Consider the following 17,934-nt stretch of genomic DNA (forward strand, 5'->3'; position numbering starts at 1 on the left):
TTCTTACTGATTATACCCCCACTGGCTATTTAGATTAGATGTTTGTTTTCTATCAGCAATAGCCATATGGATCTCTGCTTCTAACTTACAGAAGATATTTTACCACCTTTGGTTTCTTTCTCTCAAGCTTTGTCTTAATTTCATAGTGAGAATGGTATAATTTAGTGGAAACAGTGCATTCTGTCTCAAACATACTGCTTTCATGAGTCCTCTGCTCTAGCTGTGCCTTCCTTCTAGGAGATAAGTATCAGACATTTAAGTGAATATAGACTTCATGAAACCAAACACATTCTTTAAGATCGTGTAGACACATGAAACCGATTTGACCCTTGACTGCACACACCAGTCAGTCTAGGCCACTTCTGTTGTCTTATAGAAGGCGGAGGTATAGGGATTATGCTGAGTGAGACACTGTAGAGATTAGAGACACTTCTCCCTACTCCCCGCTTAAACTCCTTGCCTTAGTGCATACTCACAGACCAGAGGCAGAAGGCTCCCATGGAAGTAGCCAAACTATGAGGATAACAACTTTCAAGTAAGCCCTCCTGGAGAATCCTGCCGTATCATCTAGAAGAAGAGGAGCCTCCAGGATCATCATTCATTCATGACTAACCTCACTTCCTTTACACCCTTTACATCTTCTCCCGTCATATGATTCTGATTCCTCAGAGTTTCATTATCACACTTATAGAATGCATATTTCATTACCATTATTTATTTACTTCTTTGTCTAGGAGCACTTACCAGTAATAATCCTGTGTGGTTCACCTCTGTATTCCCGGCACCTAGTGTTGAGTATAGCACATTGGGTACCCAATAAATGTTTATAACAGGGCAGAAGGGAATGAGGAAGGGAAGGAAGGCACACAAACCTATACAGTGCCCCCAGCTGACTTAGTCTTCAGAGAATGTAGCCATTTTATTCCAGTCTCTAGGCTCTGTTTTTTACTTAGTAGCCTCTTATATTAAAAACCAAATCTTCTGATTCGTATTGTTTTGTCAAGAACTGTCGTGGGAAAACTCCAGACTAATAAATTATCCATTTATATCTCAAAAGTACTTGAAAGTGATTCCCAGCCTTAGACTAAGTTTTATATTGTAGTATAAAATAATGAAAAATTCCTTTGGGTGGGGTTGGTGGCCCCATAATTAAGCATACAGATCCTGAGAAGGCAGTGGGATACAGGGCAAAGCTATTTAACATTGACCCTGAAAAAAAAAAAAAAATTTTTTTTTTTACAGGAGATTTGTTAGAGAAATGCTATGTCCATGTATTGTTCTTAGGTGCCATCGAGTCAGTTCTAACTCAAAGTGACCCCATGTACAACAGAAGAAAACACTGCCAGGTCCTGCGCCATCCTCACAATCCTTGTTATGTGTGAGGCCATTTTTGCAGCCACTGTGTCAATCCATCTCTTCGGCAAAGAGTGACAAGGCAGAGAGACAGAGGGAAGAAGGAAAGGAAGGAGAGAGACAGAGAGGGAAAGAAAGAGGCAGTCAAGCTACCTGTTTAAACACCATGTCTTATTGGGGGGGTGGAGGTGGGAATTGGGCTGAATGGACCTTTACGCAGTTATTCATCTCCCTTAAGTCTATGTTTCGCATACACTTAAACCTTCTTCAGGGCCTTATAATATCACAAAGCCTTTAAAATAATCATCTCACATTTGATTCCTCAGTACTACCCTTCTATGCAAAAAGGAATCCTCTGCTAGGTTACTGCTGTCTCTGAAGGACTTTCTTGATAGAGGAAAAGTAGATAAAGATGCATCATCACATTCTTTCTAGATGAACACTTCAAAGGAAGCTTGAAATGATTCTAATAATTGACCACAGTGCAGTACTTAAATAACACCAGTGGACTTTCTCTAGGTTGCTATGAGTCAGAATTCACTTGATGGCAATGGGTTTGGTTTTTTTGGCCTTTTCTCTAGATGCCAAGTATCTCAAGGGTAAGGACTGTATCTTTTTTACTTTGTTGAAATGTAACAATAATTATGATGATAGTAGTGACAACAGATAATAAGCCAAACCAAACCCAGTGTCGTCGAGTCGATTCCAATTCATAGCGACCCTATAGGACAGAGTAGAGCTGCCCCATAGAGTTTCCAAGGAGCACCTGGAGGATTCGAACTGCTGACCCTTTGGTTAGCAGCCATAGCACTTAACCACTACGCCATCAGGGTTTCCACAACAGATAATAGATAATACTTATTTGGGAATTTGTGCTCCTGTGCTGTACTTTAAATATATAGTTTAATTTAATCCTTTTAGCAACCCAGTGGGGAGTTTACTGTTATTATTTCCAAGTTTAGTTGAGGAGAGCGAGGTTTAGAGAGGTTAGATAACTTTCTCAGGTCACATAGCTAGTAAATGGTTGTTGGGATTTAATAAGCAATGAATATGTGTTAAGCTGATCCATTTTAAAAGAACCTTGCTTTGTAAAATTCTGTTTTCTCAATGATTTCAACCAACAGCGGCCTATTCCACATGTGTCCTAGCTCAGAGTCTCAGTCCATATTTTTGTCAAACACAAATCATATTCCTTTCTGTGATTCTTATCTAAACTTTTCTTCCCCTGCAAGCCATCTTATCCATTTAACTATCACCGGTCATATAAATTCAGCCTCAAGAACCAGATTTGAGAAAAGTGGGTCGAATTGGTTAATGAGAGAATCATTATTTTTAAACAAGCCTCATAGTGACAGATTTTTTTTTATTTTGCTGTTATATATAATCCTTTAATGAAAATCTTTGTGTGTGTGTGTATGTATGTATGTGTGTGTATATATATATATATATATATATATATATATATATATATATATATATATATACCCTTGCCTACTCGTTGAAGTCCTTGCCATAGGAGTGGTATACTTTCAAAACCGTAAAATATCAAGATCCGAAATGTGAATAGTTTGAATAGTTTAGAACTTTTTATCTAAGTTACTCCACAAATTGGTCCATAAGCCCCTTAGAACCAGTCTCCAGGTCAGCCTGTTAGACAGATATCTGCACCGTTATTTACATAAAGCCAAATGGATTAGCACCCATTGAATCATTTTTATTCTTCATTGCCTGTACTTTGATCAAAAGCTGATTGGCCAGAGGCGGGGCCAAGATGGCTGACTAGGTAGAAGCTACCTCGGATCCCTCTTGCAACAAAGAGTTGGAAAAACAAGTGAGTCAATCACATACATGACCATCTATGAACCCTGACCATCAAACACAGATCTAAAGAGTTGACCTGAGTGACAGAGACTGAGAGCGAGCAACCACAGGGAAGCAGTGACTGTTTTTGGAGCCTGGAGCCAGCGTCCCAGTCAGAAAACCTTGGCGCCGGGCTTTGGATTGGGCGTAGGGGAGCTAAGCATGGCATCCTGAGACGGTGCAAACACGGGACACAGCGCTACCCCCAGAAGTGACCTCGAGGGAAGCCCAGCCAGTGCATGCAGGCAGTGCAGCGACGTGAAGGAGGAGGAGGAGAAGTCACCGGGAGGCAGCGACTGGTTTTGGAGCCTGGAGTGTGGCATCCCAGCCAGGGAACCTTGGTGCTGGGCTTTGGACTGGGACCGGAGGAACTGATCATGGCTTCTGAGACAGCACGAGCAAAGGACACGGCCTGACCCTCGGGGACAATCTCTACCGAGCCAACGCGCACAGCCTACACACCCCTCGGGAATCTCAGATAAAACAGTCATCACCAAACAAGAAAAGTAACTTTGTCAATATTCTGGGGTGCTACTCTCTCCTATCTATCTGATCCCTCTCCTCCCCTTCCCAGGGGGCTTCATTAACATTGGAATTTCCTGAGCCAGAGAGTGAAGTGCTCTGTGGTTTTTGTTTTTGTTTTTTTGGTCTTTTCCTAACCCATTCTCCTGGCCTGAGAAAAGCAGCTACAAAAACCCAGGGACCAAAAATCCTTCCCAGACTTCCCAAAATTGGACTAAAAATACAGAACCAGCTCCAGCCAAGCATATGAGATCCACAGTCTTGGGCTTTCATCCCTACAGGGAACAAGGTGGCTATTATAATGCAAAGGCAATGCTGATAGGGATCTGACTGTAATCGTTTTAGCGGATTACTAGAAAGACAAGCTTCCCAGGTCAGATATCTCTGCGTATTAAACAGAGCCCTCACTGACCCACAACTGAGGGCTGAAGCTCCCCCCAGACCACCTAGCCTCCTGCCTTAGGGGTCTGAGGATGGTGATATCTACCAAACTGTAGAGGTACATACATTGGGTGCCTAAGGTACAGCTGCAGAGCCCACCCACCAAAGTGCTTTAGGAATAGAGACACACCTACCTCACTGGCACTTGGGGGAAGCCTGTCAGCATCCTGCCCCCCCTGGAGTGTGACCCCCTGCTGCTACTAGAATCTGGTGCACACAACTAGAACCACTACTCCTCTAGGTGGATAGGTGACAGTCTGCACCACACACTTGGTGACCCACAATCAGATTCTACTCAAGAATAGTGAATGGACTCTTAGGTTTATATATCTGGTAACAGCCCAAACCAGCTGGTAATACGATATAAGTGATTCAAGGGCTACAACAATCAAGACAGCACAATCTAGTAGCCCATCTACGTATATTGAAAGAAAACAAAACAAGATAAGACTCAGTGAGCAAATATAAAATAAATCACTACAATATCTTATATATGGCTCAGAGACAGCAGTCGATATCAAACCACATAAAGAAGCAGACCATGATTGCTTCTACAACTCCCCAAACTAAAGAATCAAAATCTTTCCCAAATGAAGATACAATCCTGGAATTGCCAGATGCAGAATATAAAAAACTAATTTACAGAATGCTTCAAGACATCAGGGATGACCTCAGAAATGAAATAAGGTGATGTACAGAAAAAGCGAAGGAACACACTGATAAAGCAGTTGAAGAAATCAAAAAGATTATTCAAGAACATAGTGGAAAAATTAATAAGTTGCAAGAATCCATAGAGAGACAGCATTCAGAAATCCAAAAGATCAACGGTAAAATTACAGAATTGGTCAACGCAATAGGAAGTCAGAGGAGCAGACTCGAGCAATTGGAATGCAGAGTGGGGGACCTGAAGGATGAGGGAATTGACACCAATATACCTCAAAAAAAAAATCAAATACAAGAATTTAAAAAAATGAAGAAACCCTAAGAATCATGTGGGACTCTATCAAGAAGAATAACTTGCATGTGATTGGAGTCCCAGAACAGGGAGGGATATCAGAAAATACAAAAAGAATAGTTGAAGATCTGTTGGCAGAAAACGTCCCTGACATCACGAAAGATGAAGGGATATCTATCCAAGATGCTCATCGAACCCCACGTAAGACTGATCCAAAAAGAAAATCACCAAGACATATTATCATCAAACTTGCCAAAACCAAAGATAAAGAGAAAATTTTAAAAGCAACCAGGGATAAAAGAAAGGTCTCCTACAAAGGAGAATCAATAAGAATGAGTTCAGACTACTCAGCAGAAACATGCAGTCAAGAAGGCAATGGGATGACATATACAGAGCACTGAAGGAGAAAAACTGCCAGCCAAGGATCACATATCCAGCAAAACTCTCTCTCACATATGAACGTGAAATTAAAACATTTACAGATAAACACAAGCTTAGAGAATTTGCAAAACCCAAACCAAAGCTACAAGAAATACTAAAGGAAATGGTTTGGTCAGAAAATCAATAATATCAGATACCAGCACAACACAAGGTCACAGAACAGAGCATCCTGATATCAACTCAAGTAGGGAAGTCACAAAAACAGATTAAGATTAGTTTTTAAAAAGAAAAAAATACTCAAAACAGGGAATCATTGAAGTCAATATGTAAAGACCACAATAATCAAAAAGAGGGACTAAATACAGGAGGCGTAGAACTGCCATATGGAGAGGAAAACAAGGCGATATAGGACAATACAAGTTAGGTTTTTACTTAGAATAATAGAGGTAAATATTAAGGTAACCACAAAGAGGTATGACAATTCCATAAATCAAAATAAAAACCAAAAAAAACATAACGACTCAGCAAACATAAAGTCAACTCCTATGAAAATGAGGAACACACACTTTACAAAGAAAAACGTCTCAGCACAAAAAAGTAAGTGGAAAAATGAAATTGTCAACAACACACATAAAAAGGCATCAAAATGACAGCACTAAACACATACTTATCTATAATTACGCTGAATGTTAATGGACTAAATGCACCAATAAAAAGACAGAGTCTCTGAATGGATAAAGAAATACGATCCGTCTACATGCTGCCTACAAGAGATACACCTTAGACTTAGAGACACAAACAAACTAAAACTCAAATGATGGAAAAAAATTTATCAAGCAAACAACAAGCAAAAAAGCAGGAGTAGCAATACTAATTTCTGACAAAATAGACTTTAAAGTTAAATCCACCACAAAGGATAAAGAAGGTCACTACGTGATGATTAAAGGGACAATTGACCAGGAAGATATAACCATATTAAATATTTATGCACGCAATGACAGGGCTGCAAGATACATAAAACAAACTTTAATGGAACTGAAAAGTGAGATAGACACCTCCACAATTATAGTAGGAGACTTCAACACACTACTTTCGGAGAAGGACAGGACATCCAGGAAGAAGCTCAATAGAGACACGAAGACCTAATTGCTACAATCAAACAACTTGACCTCATAGACTTATACAGAACATTCCACCCAAAAGCTGCAAAGTATACTTTTTTTTCTAGCGCACATGGACCATTCTTTAGAAGACATAACATATTAGGTCATAAAACAAACCTTTGCAGAATCCAAAACATCAAAATATTACAAAGCATCTTCACAGACCACAAGGCCATAAAAGTGGAAATCACTAACAGAAAAATCAGGGAAAAGAAATCAAATACTTGGAAGCTGAACAATATCCTGTTCAGAAAAGACTGGGTTATAGAAGACATTAAGGAGAGAATAAAGAAATTCATAGAATGCAATGAGAATAAAAACACTTCCTATCAAAACCTCTGGGACACAGCAAAAGCAGTGCTCAGAGGTCAATTTATATCGATAAATGCACACATACGAAAAGAAGAAAGTGCCAAAATCAGAGGACTGTCCCTACAACTTGAACAAATAGAAAGTGATCAACAAAAGAATCCATCAGGCACCAGAAGAAAACAAATAATAAAAATTAGAGCTGAACTAAATGAATTAGAGAACAGAAAAACAATTGAAAGAATTAACAAAGCCAAAAGCTGGTTTTTTAAAAAAATTAACAAAATTGATAAACCATTGGCCAGACTGACTAAAGAAGTACAGGAAAGGAAACAAATAACCCGAATAAGAAATGAAATGGGCTATATCACAACAGACCCAACTGAAATTAAAAGAATCATATCAGATTATTATGAAAAAGTGTACTCTCACAAATTTGCAAACCTAGAAGAAATGGATGAATTCCTAGAAAAACATTGCCTATGTAAACTAACACAGTCAGAAGTAGAACAACTAAATAGACCCATAACAAAAAAAGAGATTGAAAAGGTAATCAAAAAACTCCCAACAAAAAAAAAGCCCTGGCCCGGATGGCTTCACTACAGAGTTCTACCAAACTTTCAGAGAAGAGTTAACACCACTACTACTAAAGGTATTTCAAAGCATAGAAAATGATGGAATACTACCTAACTCATTCTACGAAGCCACCATATCCTTGATACCAAAACCAGGTAGAGACACCACAAAAAAAGAAAATTAAGACCTCTATCCCTCATGAACATAGATGCAAAAATCCTCAACAAAATTCTAGCCAATAGAATTCAACAACATATCAAAAAAATAATCCACCATGACCAAGCGGGATTTATACCAGGTATGCAAGGCTGGTTTAATATTATAAAAACCATTAATGTAATCCACCATATAAATAAAACAAAAGACAAAAACAACATGATCTTATCAATTGATGCAGAAAAGTCATTTGACAAAGTCCAACACCCATTCATGATAAAAACTCTCAGTAAAATAGGAATGGAAGGAAAATTCTTCGACATAATAAAGGGCATCTATACAAAGCCAACAGCCAACATCACTCTAAATGGAGAGAGCCTGAAAGCATTTCCCTTGAGAACAGGAACCCAACAGGGATGCCCTTTATCACCGCTCTTATTCAACATTGTGCTAGAGGGCCTAGCCAGAGCAATTAGGCTAGACAAAGAAATAAAGGGCATCCGGATTGGCAAGGAGGAAGTAAAATTATCTCTATTTGCAGATGACATGATCTTATACACAGAAAACCCTAAGCAATCCTCCAGAAAACTACTGAAACTAATAGAAGAGTTTGGCAGAGTCTCGGGTTATAAGATAAACATACAAAAATCACTTGGATTCCTCTACATCAACAAAAAGAACATCAAAGAGGAAATCACCAAATCCATACCATTCACAGTAGCCCCCAAGAAGAGAAAATACTTAGGAATAAATCTTACCAAAGATGTAAAAGACCTATACGAAGAAAACTACAAAGTACTAGTGCAAGAAACTAAAAAGGACTTACATAAGTGGAAAAACATACCTTGCTCATGGATAGGAAGACTTAACATAGTAAAAATGTCTATTCTACCAAAAGCCATCTATACATACAATGCACTTCCGATCCAAATTCCAATGACATTTTTTAATGTGATGGAGAAACAAATCACCAACTTCATATGGAAGGGAAAGAAGCCCCAGATAAGTAAAGCATTACTGAAAAAGAAGAAGAAAGTGGGAGGCCTCACTCTACCTGATTTTAGAAACTATTATACAGCCACAGTAGACAAAACAGCCTGGTACTGGTACAACAACAGACACATAGACCAATGGAACAGAATTGAGAACCCAGATGTAAATCCATCCACATATGAGCAGCTGATATTTGACAAAGGCACAGTGCCCGTTAATTGGGGAAAAGATAGTCTTTTTAACAAATGGTGCTGGCATAACTGGATATCCACTTGCAAAAAAATGAAACAGACCCATACCTCACACCATGCATAAAAACTAACTCCAAGTGGATCAAAGACCTAAACATAAAGACTAAAACCGTAAAGATCATGGAGAAAAAATAGGGAGAACGTTAGGAGTCCCAATACAAGGCATAAACAGAATACAAAACATTACCAAAAAATGACGAAGAGAAACCAGATGAGTGGGAGCTCCTGAACATCAAACACCTATGCTCATCTAAAGACTTCACCAAAAGAGTAAAAAGACTACCTACAGACTGGGAAAAAGTTTTTAGCTATGACATCTCCGACCAGCGCCTGATCTCTAAAATCTATATGATTCTGTTAAAACTCAACCACAAAAAGACAAACAACCCAATCAAGAAGTGGGCAAAGGATATGAACATGCACTTCATTAAAGAAGCTATTCAGGCAGCTAACAGATACATGAGAAAATGCTCTCGATCATTAGCCATTAGAGAAATGCAAATTAAAACTACGATGAGATTCCATCTCACTCCAACAAGGCTGGCATTAATCCAAAAAATACAAAATAATAAATGTTGGAGAGGCTGCGGAGAGATTGGGACTCTTATACACTGCTGGTGGGAATGTAAAATGGTACAACCACTTTGGAAATCTATCTGGCGTTTTCTTAAAAAGTTAGAAATAGAACTACCATACAACCCAGAAATCTCACTCCTCGGAATATACCCTAAAGAAATAAAAGCCTTCACAGAACAGATATATGCACACCCATGTTTATTGCAGCTCTGTTTACAATAGCAAAAAGCTGGAAGCAACCAAGGTGCCCATCAATGGATGAATGATTAAATACATTATGGTACATTCACACAATGGAATACTACGCATTGATAAAGAACAGTGACGAATCTGTGAAACATTTCATAACATGGAGGAACCTGGAAGGCATTATGCTGAGTGAAATCAGTTAGAGGCAAAAGGACAAATATTGTATAAGACCACTCTTATAAGATCTTGAGAAATAGTATAAACTGAGAAGAACACATACTTTTGTGGTTACGAGGAGGGGAGGGAGGGAGGATGGGAGAGGGTTATTTACTGATTTTAGTTAGTAGATAAGAACTACTTTAGGTGAAGGGAAGGACAATACTCAATACATGGGAGGTCAGCTCAACCGGACTGGACCAAAAGCAAAGAAGTTTCCAGGATAAACTGAATGCTTCGAAGGTCAGCGGAGCAAGGGTGAGAGTTTGGGGACTATGGCTTAAGGGGACTTCTAAGTCAATTAGCAAAATAATTCTATTATGAACACAATCTGTACTCCACTTTGAAGTGTGGCGTCTGGGGTCTTAAATGCTAACAAGCGGCCATCTAAGATGCATCAATTGGTCTCAACCCACCTGGATCAAAGGAGAATGAAGATCACCAAGGTCACACGATAACTATGAGCCCAAGAGACAGAAAGGGCCACATGAACCAGAGACTTACATCATCCTGAGACCAGAAGAACTAGATGGTGCCTGGCCACAACCAGTGACTGTCCTGACAGGGAGCACAACAGAGAACCCCTGAGGGAGCAGGAGAACAGTGGGATGCAGACCCCAAATTCTCATAAAAAGACCAGACTTAATGGTCTGACGGAGACTAGAGGAATCCCGGTGGTCATGGTCCCCAATCCTTCTGTTGGCCCAGGACAGGAACCATTCCCCATGACAACTCATCAGACATGGAAGGGACTGGACAGTGGGTAGGAGAGAGATGCTGATGAAGAGTGAGCTACTTGTATCAGGTGGACACTTGAGACTGTGTTGGCATCTCCTGTCTGGAGGGGAGATGGGAGGGTGGAGGGGGTTAGAAACTGGCAAAACCGGCACGAAAGGAGAGACTGGATGGAGGGAGCGGGCTGACTCATTAGGGGGAGAGTAAGTGGGAGTATGGAGTAAGGTGTATATAAGCTTATATGTGACAGACTGACTTGATTTGTAAACTTTCACTTAAAGCACAATAAAAATTATTTAAAAAAAAAAAAAAGATGATTGGCCAATCTTTACCCCTCACCTTGAGCCCTGACTCATAATTCATCCCTAGGAAATCTCCCCTAATTAACTACATTCTGTTCTGATCAGCCTTTTATTTTATATTCCTGCAGTGTAGGCCTGACACCCAGATTGTGGTGAGTGCAAGAGGATCTAATACAACCTTTGGAGGAGACCTAGTTTTAAGTGAATGTGCATTTCTGTTGTAGTCTCAGTGTCACTGACGATATATATATACATATACACACACACACACATGCATGTACATCTTCACATGCGCTACCCTGTCCCCACGCACTGCGGCGGGTATGGGACCTAGCTAAAACCCCGTTTAACTGCCAGCTCTTTCACAGTTTTCTCCTGTGCTTCAGAAACTGCCAGGTGTTCAGCAAACTGCTGATAGTTAACTTCATCCCCTTAGTCTCCTTGTCTGAAATTTCCTGCCTTCCTTGCCTTCTGTTAAATAAAAAGAAGATTATTAAGAGTCAGAGGTGAGTTTCCGACTTAATTATCATGGTGACACTGACCTTTCCTTTAAAGTATTGTGTAGAATTCATCCTTTTAGAGACTACTAATTTTAGTTGTATTTTACTTATTGCTTCTGTCTAACAAAATCTGGCACACAGGATACTGAGCCAATAGTACATAATGTCACTGAATGTTTAATTTGATAGTCAGGTTATGTGGCTGTGCTCTTTCACTTGCTTGTCTCTTCTGTGAGGTTCCAATTTTTTCCTACTCCTCTTGCTTTTGCAGTAATAAGAAAAATGCCACGTTGTGTTTTCACCCTTTCCGCAGCAGCAGGCCAATTTCTGAACGTGGCAGATTGCGTCTCTGCTTAGCCTTTGCTAACATACATAAATTGTCAAATTGTTGGATTTGATGAACTGTCACACTCCCCTGTTTTTTTCAGTATTAAGCATAAACATCCAGACACTGAGCTTCACTTCAAGTATACAGTACCTTTTATTTCATTTTCTGTTGTTGAGCAATGAGTGTTTTCATCCCTTTTGGTACCTCTGTCCTTTCTGTGTCAGAGGCAGCAGAAAGCAGCAGGGCCAAGAAAACTTGAGAGTTCCCTTCCTGCCTAGAGGAGGTCTCAAGATTCCAATTCTAAAAGGCCAAAATGGAAGAAGGGAATGCCAGCACTGTGCAGGAAAATGCAACTGTCCTGTGTAGGTATATCGGGCTGCACAGCACCCTCAGGCCTCTGGCCCTTTATGTCCATCCATAGGGGGCTCATCCTCTACCTCCAAGAACTGCTTCCATGTTTCCAAGTAGGAAAAACTTTTAAGGGGGTAGGATATAGGCACATTCTAGCAGGTTTTGTCTGCTATTAAAGAGCTTTCCCAGAAGCCCTGCCCAATCATTTACACTTAACATCTCTTTGAGGAGGCTCGGTGGCACAATGGTTAAGAGCTTGGCTGCTGACCAAATGGTCGGCAGTTCGAATCCACCAGGCGCTCCTTGGAAATCCTATGGGGCAGTTCTACTCTGCTCCTGTAGGGTTGCTATGAGTCAGAACTGACTCAATGGCACGTAACAACAGTAACAATGTCTCTTTGACTTTTGACTAGAACTACCATTACAGAGGGGTCCCTGGGTGATACAAATGGTTATACCTAGTGCTAGATGAAAGGTTGGTGGTTCAAATACACTCAGAGGCATCTCTGAAGACAGGCCTGGCAGTCTGCCTCTGAAAGATCATAGCCTTGAAACTAACAACAACCCTTAAGGGGACAGAGATTTTAGCTATCTATCCCACCCTGGATAAAACTGGGGTTGTGTTGATGAAGAAGAGAGAAATGGCTATGGGATAAGCAATTAGCAGTGTGTGCTTCAAGTATAATAAGTTTTCACAAACATGTCAAGTTAACCTTGACCGAATTCCAACAAGAGCAGTAATTAGGAAATGGGCATAATATCTATAGCCTTACCTTCAGATTCTAAGTTCTGAACTATAATTTAGTAGCATGTAGAGAAATACTAGTATTTTCTCATGATTTTTAAAAAGTATTTGGATACTTTGACTTTCTGAAGCCCAACTCAGAAATAGAAAAATAAACATAGAAATGTTTTAATTCTGAAAACAGGCTGAAAAAAAATCTGGGAATTTGCTACAAAGTATTTTCCTCCTCTGAAGTTCCACACTATATAAAATGGCATTAGGCCATGAGAGGTACTCACAGGACTTTAGTGGGTGCTCCTCAAGGACAGCATGTGTCAGGTATGGACAGCCATCCTGCTTGTGTGGGACTAGGGGGAGACTTATTCACTCTTCCTGACAGGTGTTTACACAAATAGGTATTTTCCAACATTGGTGTGAGTCAGTCCAGTTTGACACTGAGTATCTTAATTTGCTGGTGCTGCTGTTACAAAGTGGGTGGCTTTAAGGAACAGAAATGTATTTTGTCCCGCAGTTTGGGAGGCTAGAAGCCCGAATTCAGGATGCCAGCTCTTGTGGAAGACTATCTCAGTCCACTTTGGGGAAAATCTTTGTCTCAGCTTCTCTAGGGTTCTTCTCAGCGTATCCTGGAGATCTCCAGGCAGACTTATCTTTCCCCTACTCCTGCTTGCTTGCTTCTATACCTAATCTCCTTTTATATCTCAAAAGTGCTTAGATTTAAGACACTGATATAACCTTATCCTACACTGATACAGCATGATTAACATAACGCAATCCTGTTTCCGAATGTGACTACATCGACAGGTGTAGGGATTAAGAATTACAGCACATATTTGGGGGGCACACAATTCAATCCATAACACTGAAAATATAAAAATTACACCAAAATATAGTGGAAGGGTGTCAGCCATCATCCTAATACCATTTATTTTAGGATTCATCAGGCTTAAGACACTAATTCAGAAAGTGCCTGAGCATATGATTAAACAGAACAGGCAGCTGCTAGAGTGATGAAACTTGAGAACTACAGGAAAGACCTCCCCCACAGACATGCCATTTTACATGTTGAGAGGAGAGACTGCTAAAGCATTAAGTGCATACTATCTCTAAAGAAAGGAGTTAGCTGCAGATTAATATTTTAGGAGCTGTTAATATCTTGGAGCAAAAGAGATTATCCAGTTACTTATTATGAGAAAGCATTTTAGGATAGAGATGGAACCCAAGACAGATATATTCTGGTAAGAGACATGAAGTCCAAAGCAAAATAGAGAAAAGGGACAGCACAGTGGGGACAGTCGGCCACCTGGCAGCCGATCTAAACCTGCTCAGTGGGATTCTCAAGGCCGATGGAAAGGTGATGAGAACATACTCTGCCTGCTCCACACCCTTGCCCTGATTTTGCTGGCATGCTATGGCCTTTGTCTGGAGGGAGAAATTCCCATCATTCTGTCATTCCCTTCATTCCTGTCAATCTGGGAATTCTTTACTGATCATGAAATCAGTGTTAGCGGTGAGAATCATAGTTCTTTAGAAAGTAATCTAAATAATTTTGAAAAAAAGAGTAATCATTTTGTTCACAAAATCCCAATGTATTTTAAGGACCAAGTAGGGTAAGTAATAGAATATACAACTAATATAATAGGTAGGGGTGGACACTTAAATCATTAGTACCACCCCTGCCTACATGGATAATCTCTGTCATTATAAAGCACTGTACTCCTGTCATAGGTAAAGCTTCAAAATGAATGAAACAATTTTGTCTTTTTTGCTATAGAATTCTTATTTAAACACTGCCTAATTTATGTTAATTTCTAAGTAGCTATACCTGTACCCTTTGCCGTCCAGTTAAATCTGACTCATAGAGACCCTATAGTACAGAGTAGAACTGCCCTGTAGGATTTCCAAGAAGCGGCTGGTGGATTTGAACTGCCGACCTTTTGCTTAGTAGCTGAGCTCTTATTCACTGTGCCACCAGGGCTCCAAGTAGCTATAAGGAGCTATACGTAGAGCAATAGTCTAAAATCTTCAAAAGAAAAATTATTTATTAACTCATAGAGAAATGTGGACTATTTGTGGCCTTTAGTGAGCAGGCTTAAAAATATGCATTTAATTACCACCTGCAAGATCAGGTTAAACACATAATGTGATTTTTGTGATTGTTTGTTTAGAATAGGAAAAGTGATCAGAAAGTAATTTTAATTTTGGAAAATGTTACTCTCCTTCAAGTTATAGCCAATATATGATTATTGGCTATAACTATAATATGGTTGTAATCATATAACTATGATTATTGTCTTTAAAGCACTATAATTCCTGTTTGGTTCAAAACAAAAAATGTGTGTTGAGGGTCTATTATGAACAAGACACTGTCCTAGGCACTGTAGAAATTGCAGTGACAGGGACACATCTACTTCTGATAACACGTTTAGATTGTGAATAGGTAATGAAACATATAAATAGCCAATCAGAGTATAAGGAAGAATAAGTTAAGATCTATAAAACTGTAGGAAACTGGAAAGACTCAGTGGATATTTTAGGCATCTATAATGGACATTGAAGGCTGACCAGGGTGCTGGTAGTTAGAGTTTGATTATAGAGGCCATTCTAGATCAAGGGAACAAGTGTATCGGCATTACGTGTATACATTTAAGAATGTGTAGTCCAATTTGGTAGGAGTGTGAGGATAGTGTAATTGGAGATTAATTTTTAGTCCAAGCCTTTAAAAGAAAGTATTTATTTTCAGTTATCTATATTTATTTGATTCTGTTTATCAGACCACCTTACTGAAAAACACATTCCTCTGAACTTGAATAGGATAAAATGTTATATTGCAATGCATACCAAACCAAACCCATTGCCATCAAGTCAATTCCAACTCATAGACACCCTCTAGGACAGAGTAGAACTGCCCCTCAGAGTTTCCAGGGAGCGGCTGGTGACTTCGAACTGCCAACCTTTTGGTTGGCAGCCGAGCTCTTAACCACTGCACCATAAAAAAAAAAAAAAAAAGCATTTCTTAATTAATAAGCAAATGATTATGCCAGCTTCTGTTTTTACACTGATTTTTCTGCCCTCTCATGTTATGCTTGTCATTGCCCACTTTGTAGGCCTTCCTTTGACTCACCTGACTTTCAACTATGTGGGTCAAATAATAAGTTCTACAGGCTGTATCTACATTTCCATGCATGTCCATTATCTGATTTCACACAATCTGATCCTACTCCTCCCTTACTTCTGATGATCAGTATGAGGTCACATCTGGTCTTTTACAGATCATAATCTAACTATTCTAGAACTGTTTTTACATCCAAACATGTTCCTAAAATCCTTCCCTTAAAGATCTTTATAATTGGCAGAAGTAACTATTTATCATGCCTTGGAAATCTTTAGCAGAATATTGAATTCAACACTCAACACTTAGTATGTGTGAGGTAACTTTAGGCTCACCTGAGTAACGAATTATAACAAGAATGCAGAGATATGATTTGCAGCTTTGTAAACCAGCAAGGAAGAAAAGATTGTAAAGTCTTTGAGAAAATGAAATGTTCCCCTTCTCCCCCACCACCATCAAAGGACCAGGAAAACAGACGGTGTTCCCCTGAAAGACTTACTTTTTGTCTGAAATTTTAATCTTTTTATTTGGCATTTTCTGAGCTGAGCAACAACCTTTTTTTTTTTCTTTTTTTAAGATTTTGTTGTTTATTTCTAGGTGCAAGCCAGCTATGATGTGATACGCTATGAAAATATTTTCTTCCTATTCTGGGTTCTGGAACAACTTCTTCAAAAGGAAACTGAAGAAGGCAACACTTCAAGTATAAGGCACGATGACCAAGAAATAAAGAAATTTCTTCAAAAACATGATCAAACTATTTTCCACCTCTCGGATACATTCCCTTTGTTTACTTTTTACTTATGGAGACTGGGAATTCTCTTTAACTCAGCAGAGATAGAAACTGTGGAAAATAACTCCCTTCCTTAGCAATTTACCAAATATCAGAAACATTAAATTTGAATATATGGAGATTTTATGCTTACAGAATTTTTTTAATTTTTTATACTATTTTAGATGAAGGTTTACAGAGCAAATTAGTTTCTCATTAAACGATTAATACACATACTGTTTTGTGACATTGGTTGCCAACCCCACAACATATCCATACTCTCCCCTTCTTGACCTCGGGCTTCCCATTACCAGCTCTCCTGACCCCTCCTGTCATCTCATCCTTGCCCCTGTGCTAGTGTGCCTATTAAGTCTCATTTTGTTTTATGGGTCTGTCTGATCTTTGGCTGAAGAGTGAGCCTCAGGAGTGACTTCAGTACTGAGTTAAAAGGGTATCTGGGGGGCATACTCTCAGGGTTTCTCCAGTCCTTGTCAGACCACAAAATCTGGTCTTTTTTTATGAATTAGAATTTTTTTCTACATGTTTCTCCAACTCTGTCCAGGGCCTTCTGTTGTGATCCCTGTCAGAGCAGTTGCTGGCAGCTGGGTACCATCTAGTTGTGCTAGACTCAGTCTGGTGGAGGCTGTGATAGTCGTGGTCTGTTAGTCCATAAAGAATATTTTTAAAGTGAGTATTTTTAAATAGATCTCTAAATCATTAATTTGATTTAATGACTAGTCATAAATTGTGTATAATAGATTGAGTCATATTTCTGTATCAAAATCAGCTTCAGTTGAGAGTGCCTTATTGCCATGTACCTGTATCTTACAATATGTCCCTCAGTATACTCTAACTCTGTTATTCTCTAAAATGGACCATTAATTGTCTATCTCATAGGAAATATTGAAATTTTAAAAGATTTCCATATAATAGATGCTAAATGGTAACAGATGAGATCTTAAATTTTTTTTATTTGCTTTATCATCACAAACTGTTTAAGCATCTATAAATGCAATTTTTAAAACTTTTTTTTATTACATAGTTCCACTTATATCATTGCCTGTCAACTTAGAGGGGACACATGGAGAAGAAGAAAAGTTTTTAACATTTGGAAACCTTGTGGCCTTTAATTTCATATATGCAGTACACGTGTT

At 39.1% G+C, this 17,934-nt stretch overlaps 1 protein-coding gene across 1 annotated transcript in view; it reads left to right on the forward strand.

Annotated features, from left to right (window-relative positions):
* Positions 1–17,099, forward strand: part of MEI4 (meiotic double-stranded break formation protein 4) — a 208,477-nt gene extending 191,378 nt beyond the window's left edge. The window contains exon 4 of the mRNA XM_023544299.2: positions 16,609–17,099. Within this exon, the coding sequence (XP_023400067.2) occupies positions 16,609–16,878 (270 nt within the window). The 3' untranslated portion in view covers positions 16,879–17,099. The remainder of the gene's footprint in view (positions 1–16,608) is intronic.
* The last annotated feature ends 835 nt before the right edge of the window (positions 17,100–17,934 follow it).

The sequence above is a fragment of the Loxodonta africana genome, chromosome 1 (assembly GCF_030014295.1).
Source record: "Loxodonta africana isolate mLoxAfr1 chromosome 1, mLoxAfr1.hap2, whole genome shotgun sequence".
Classification (NCBI taxonomy): domain Eukaryota; kingdom Metazoa; phylum Chordata; class Mammalia; order Proboscidea; family Elephantidae; genus Loxodonta; species Loxodonta africana.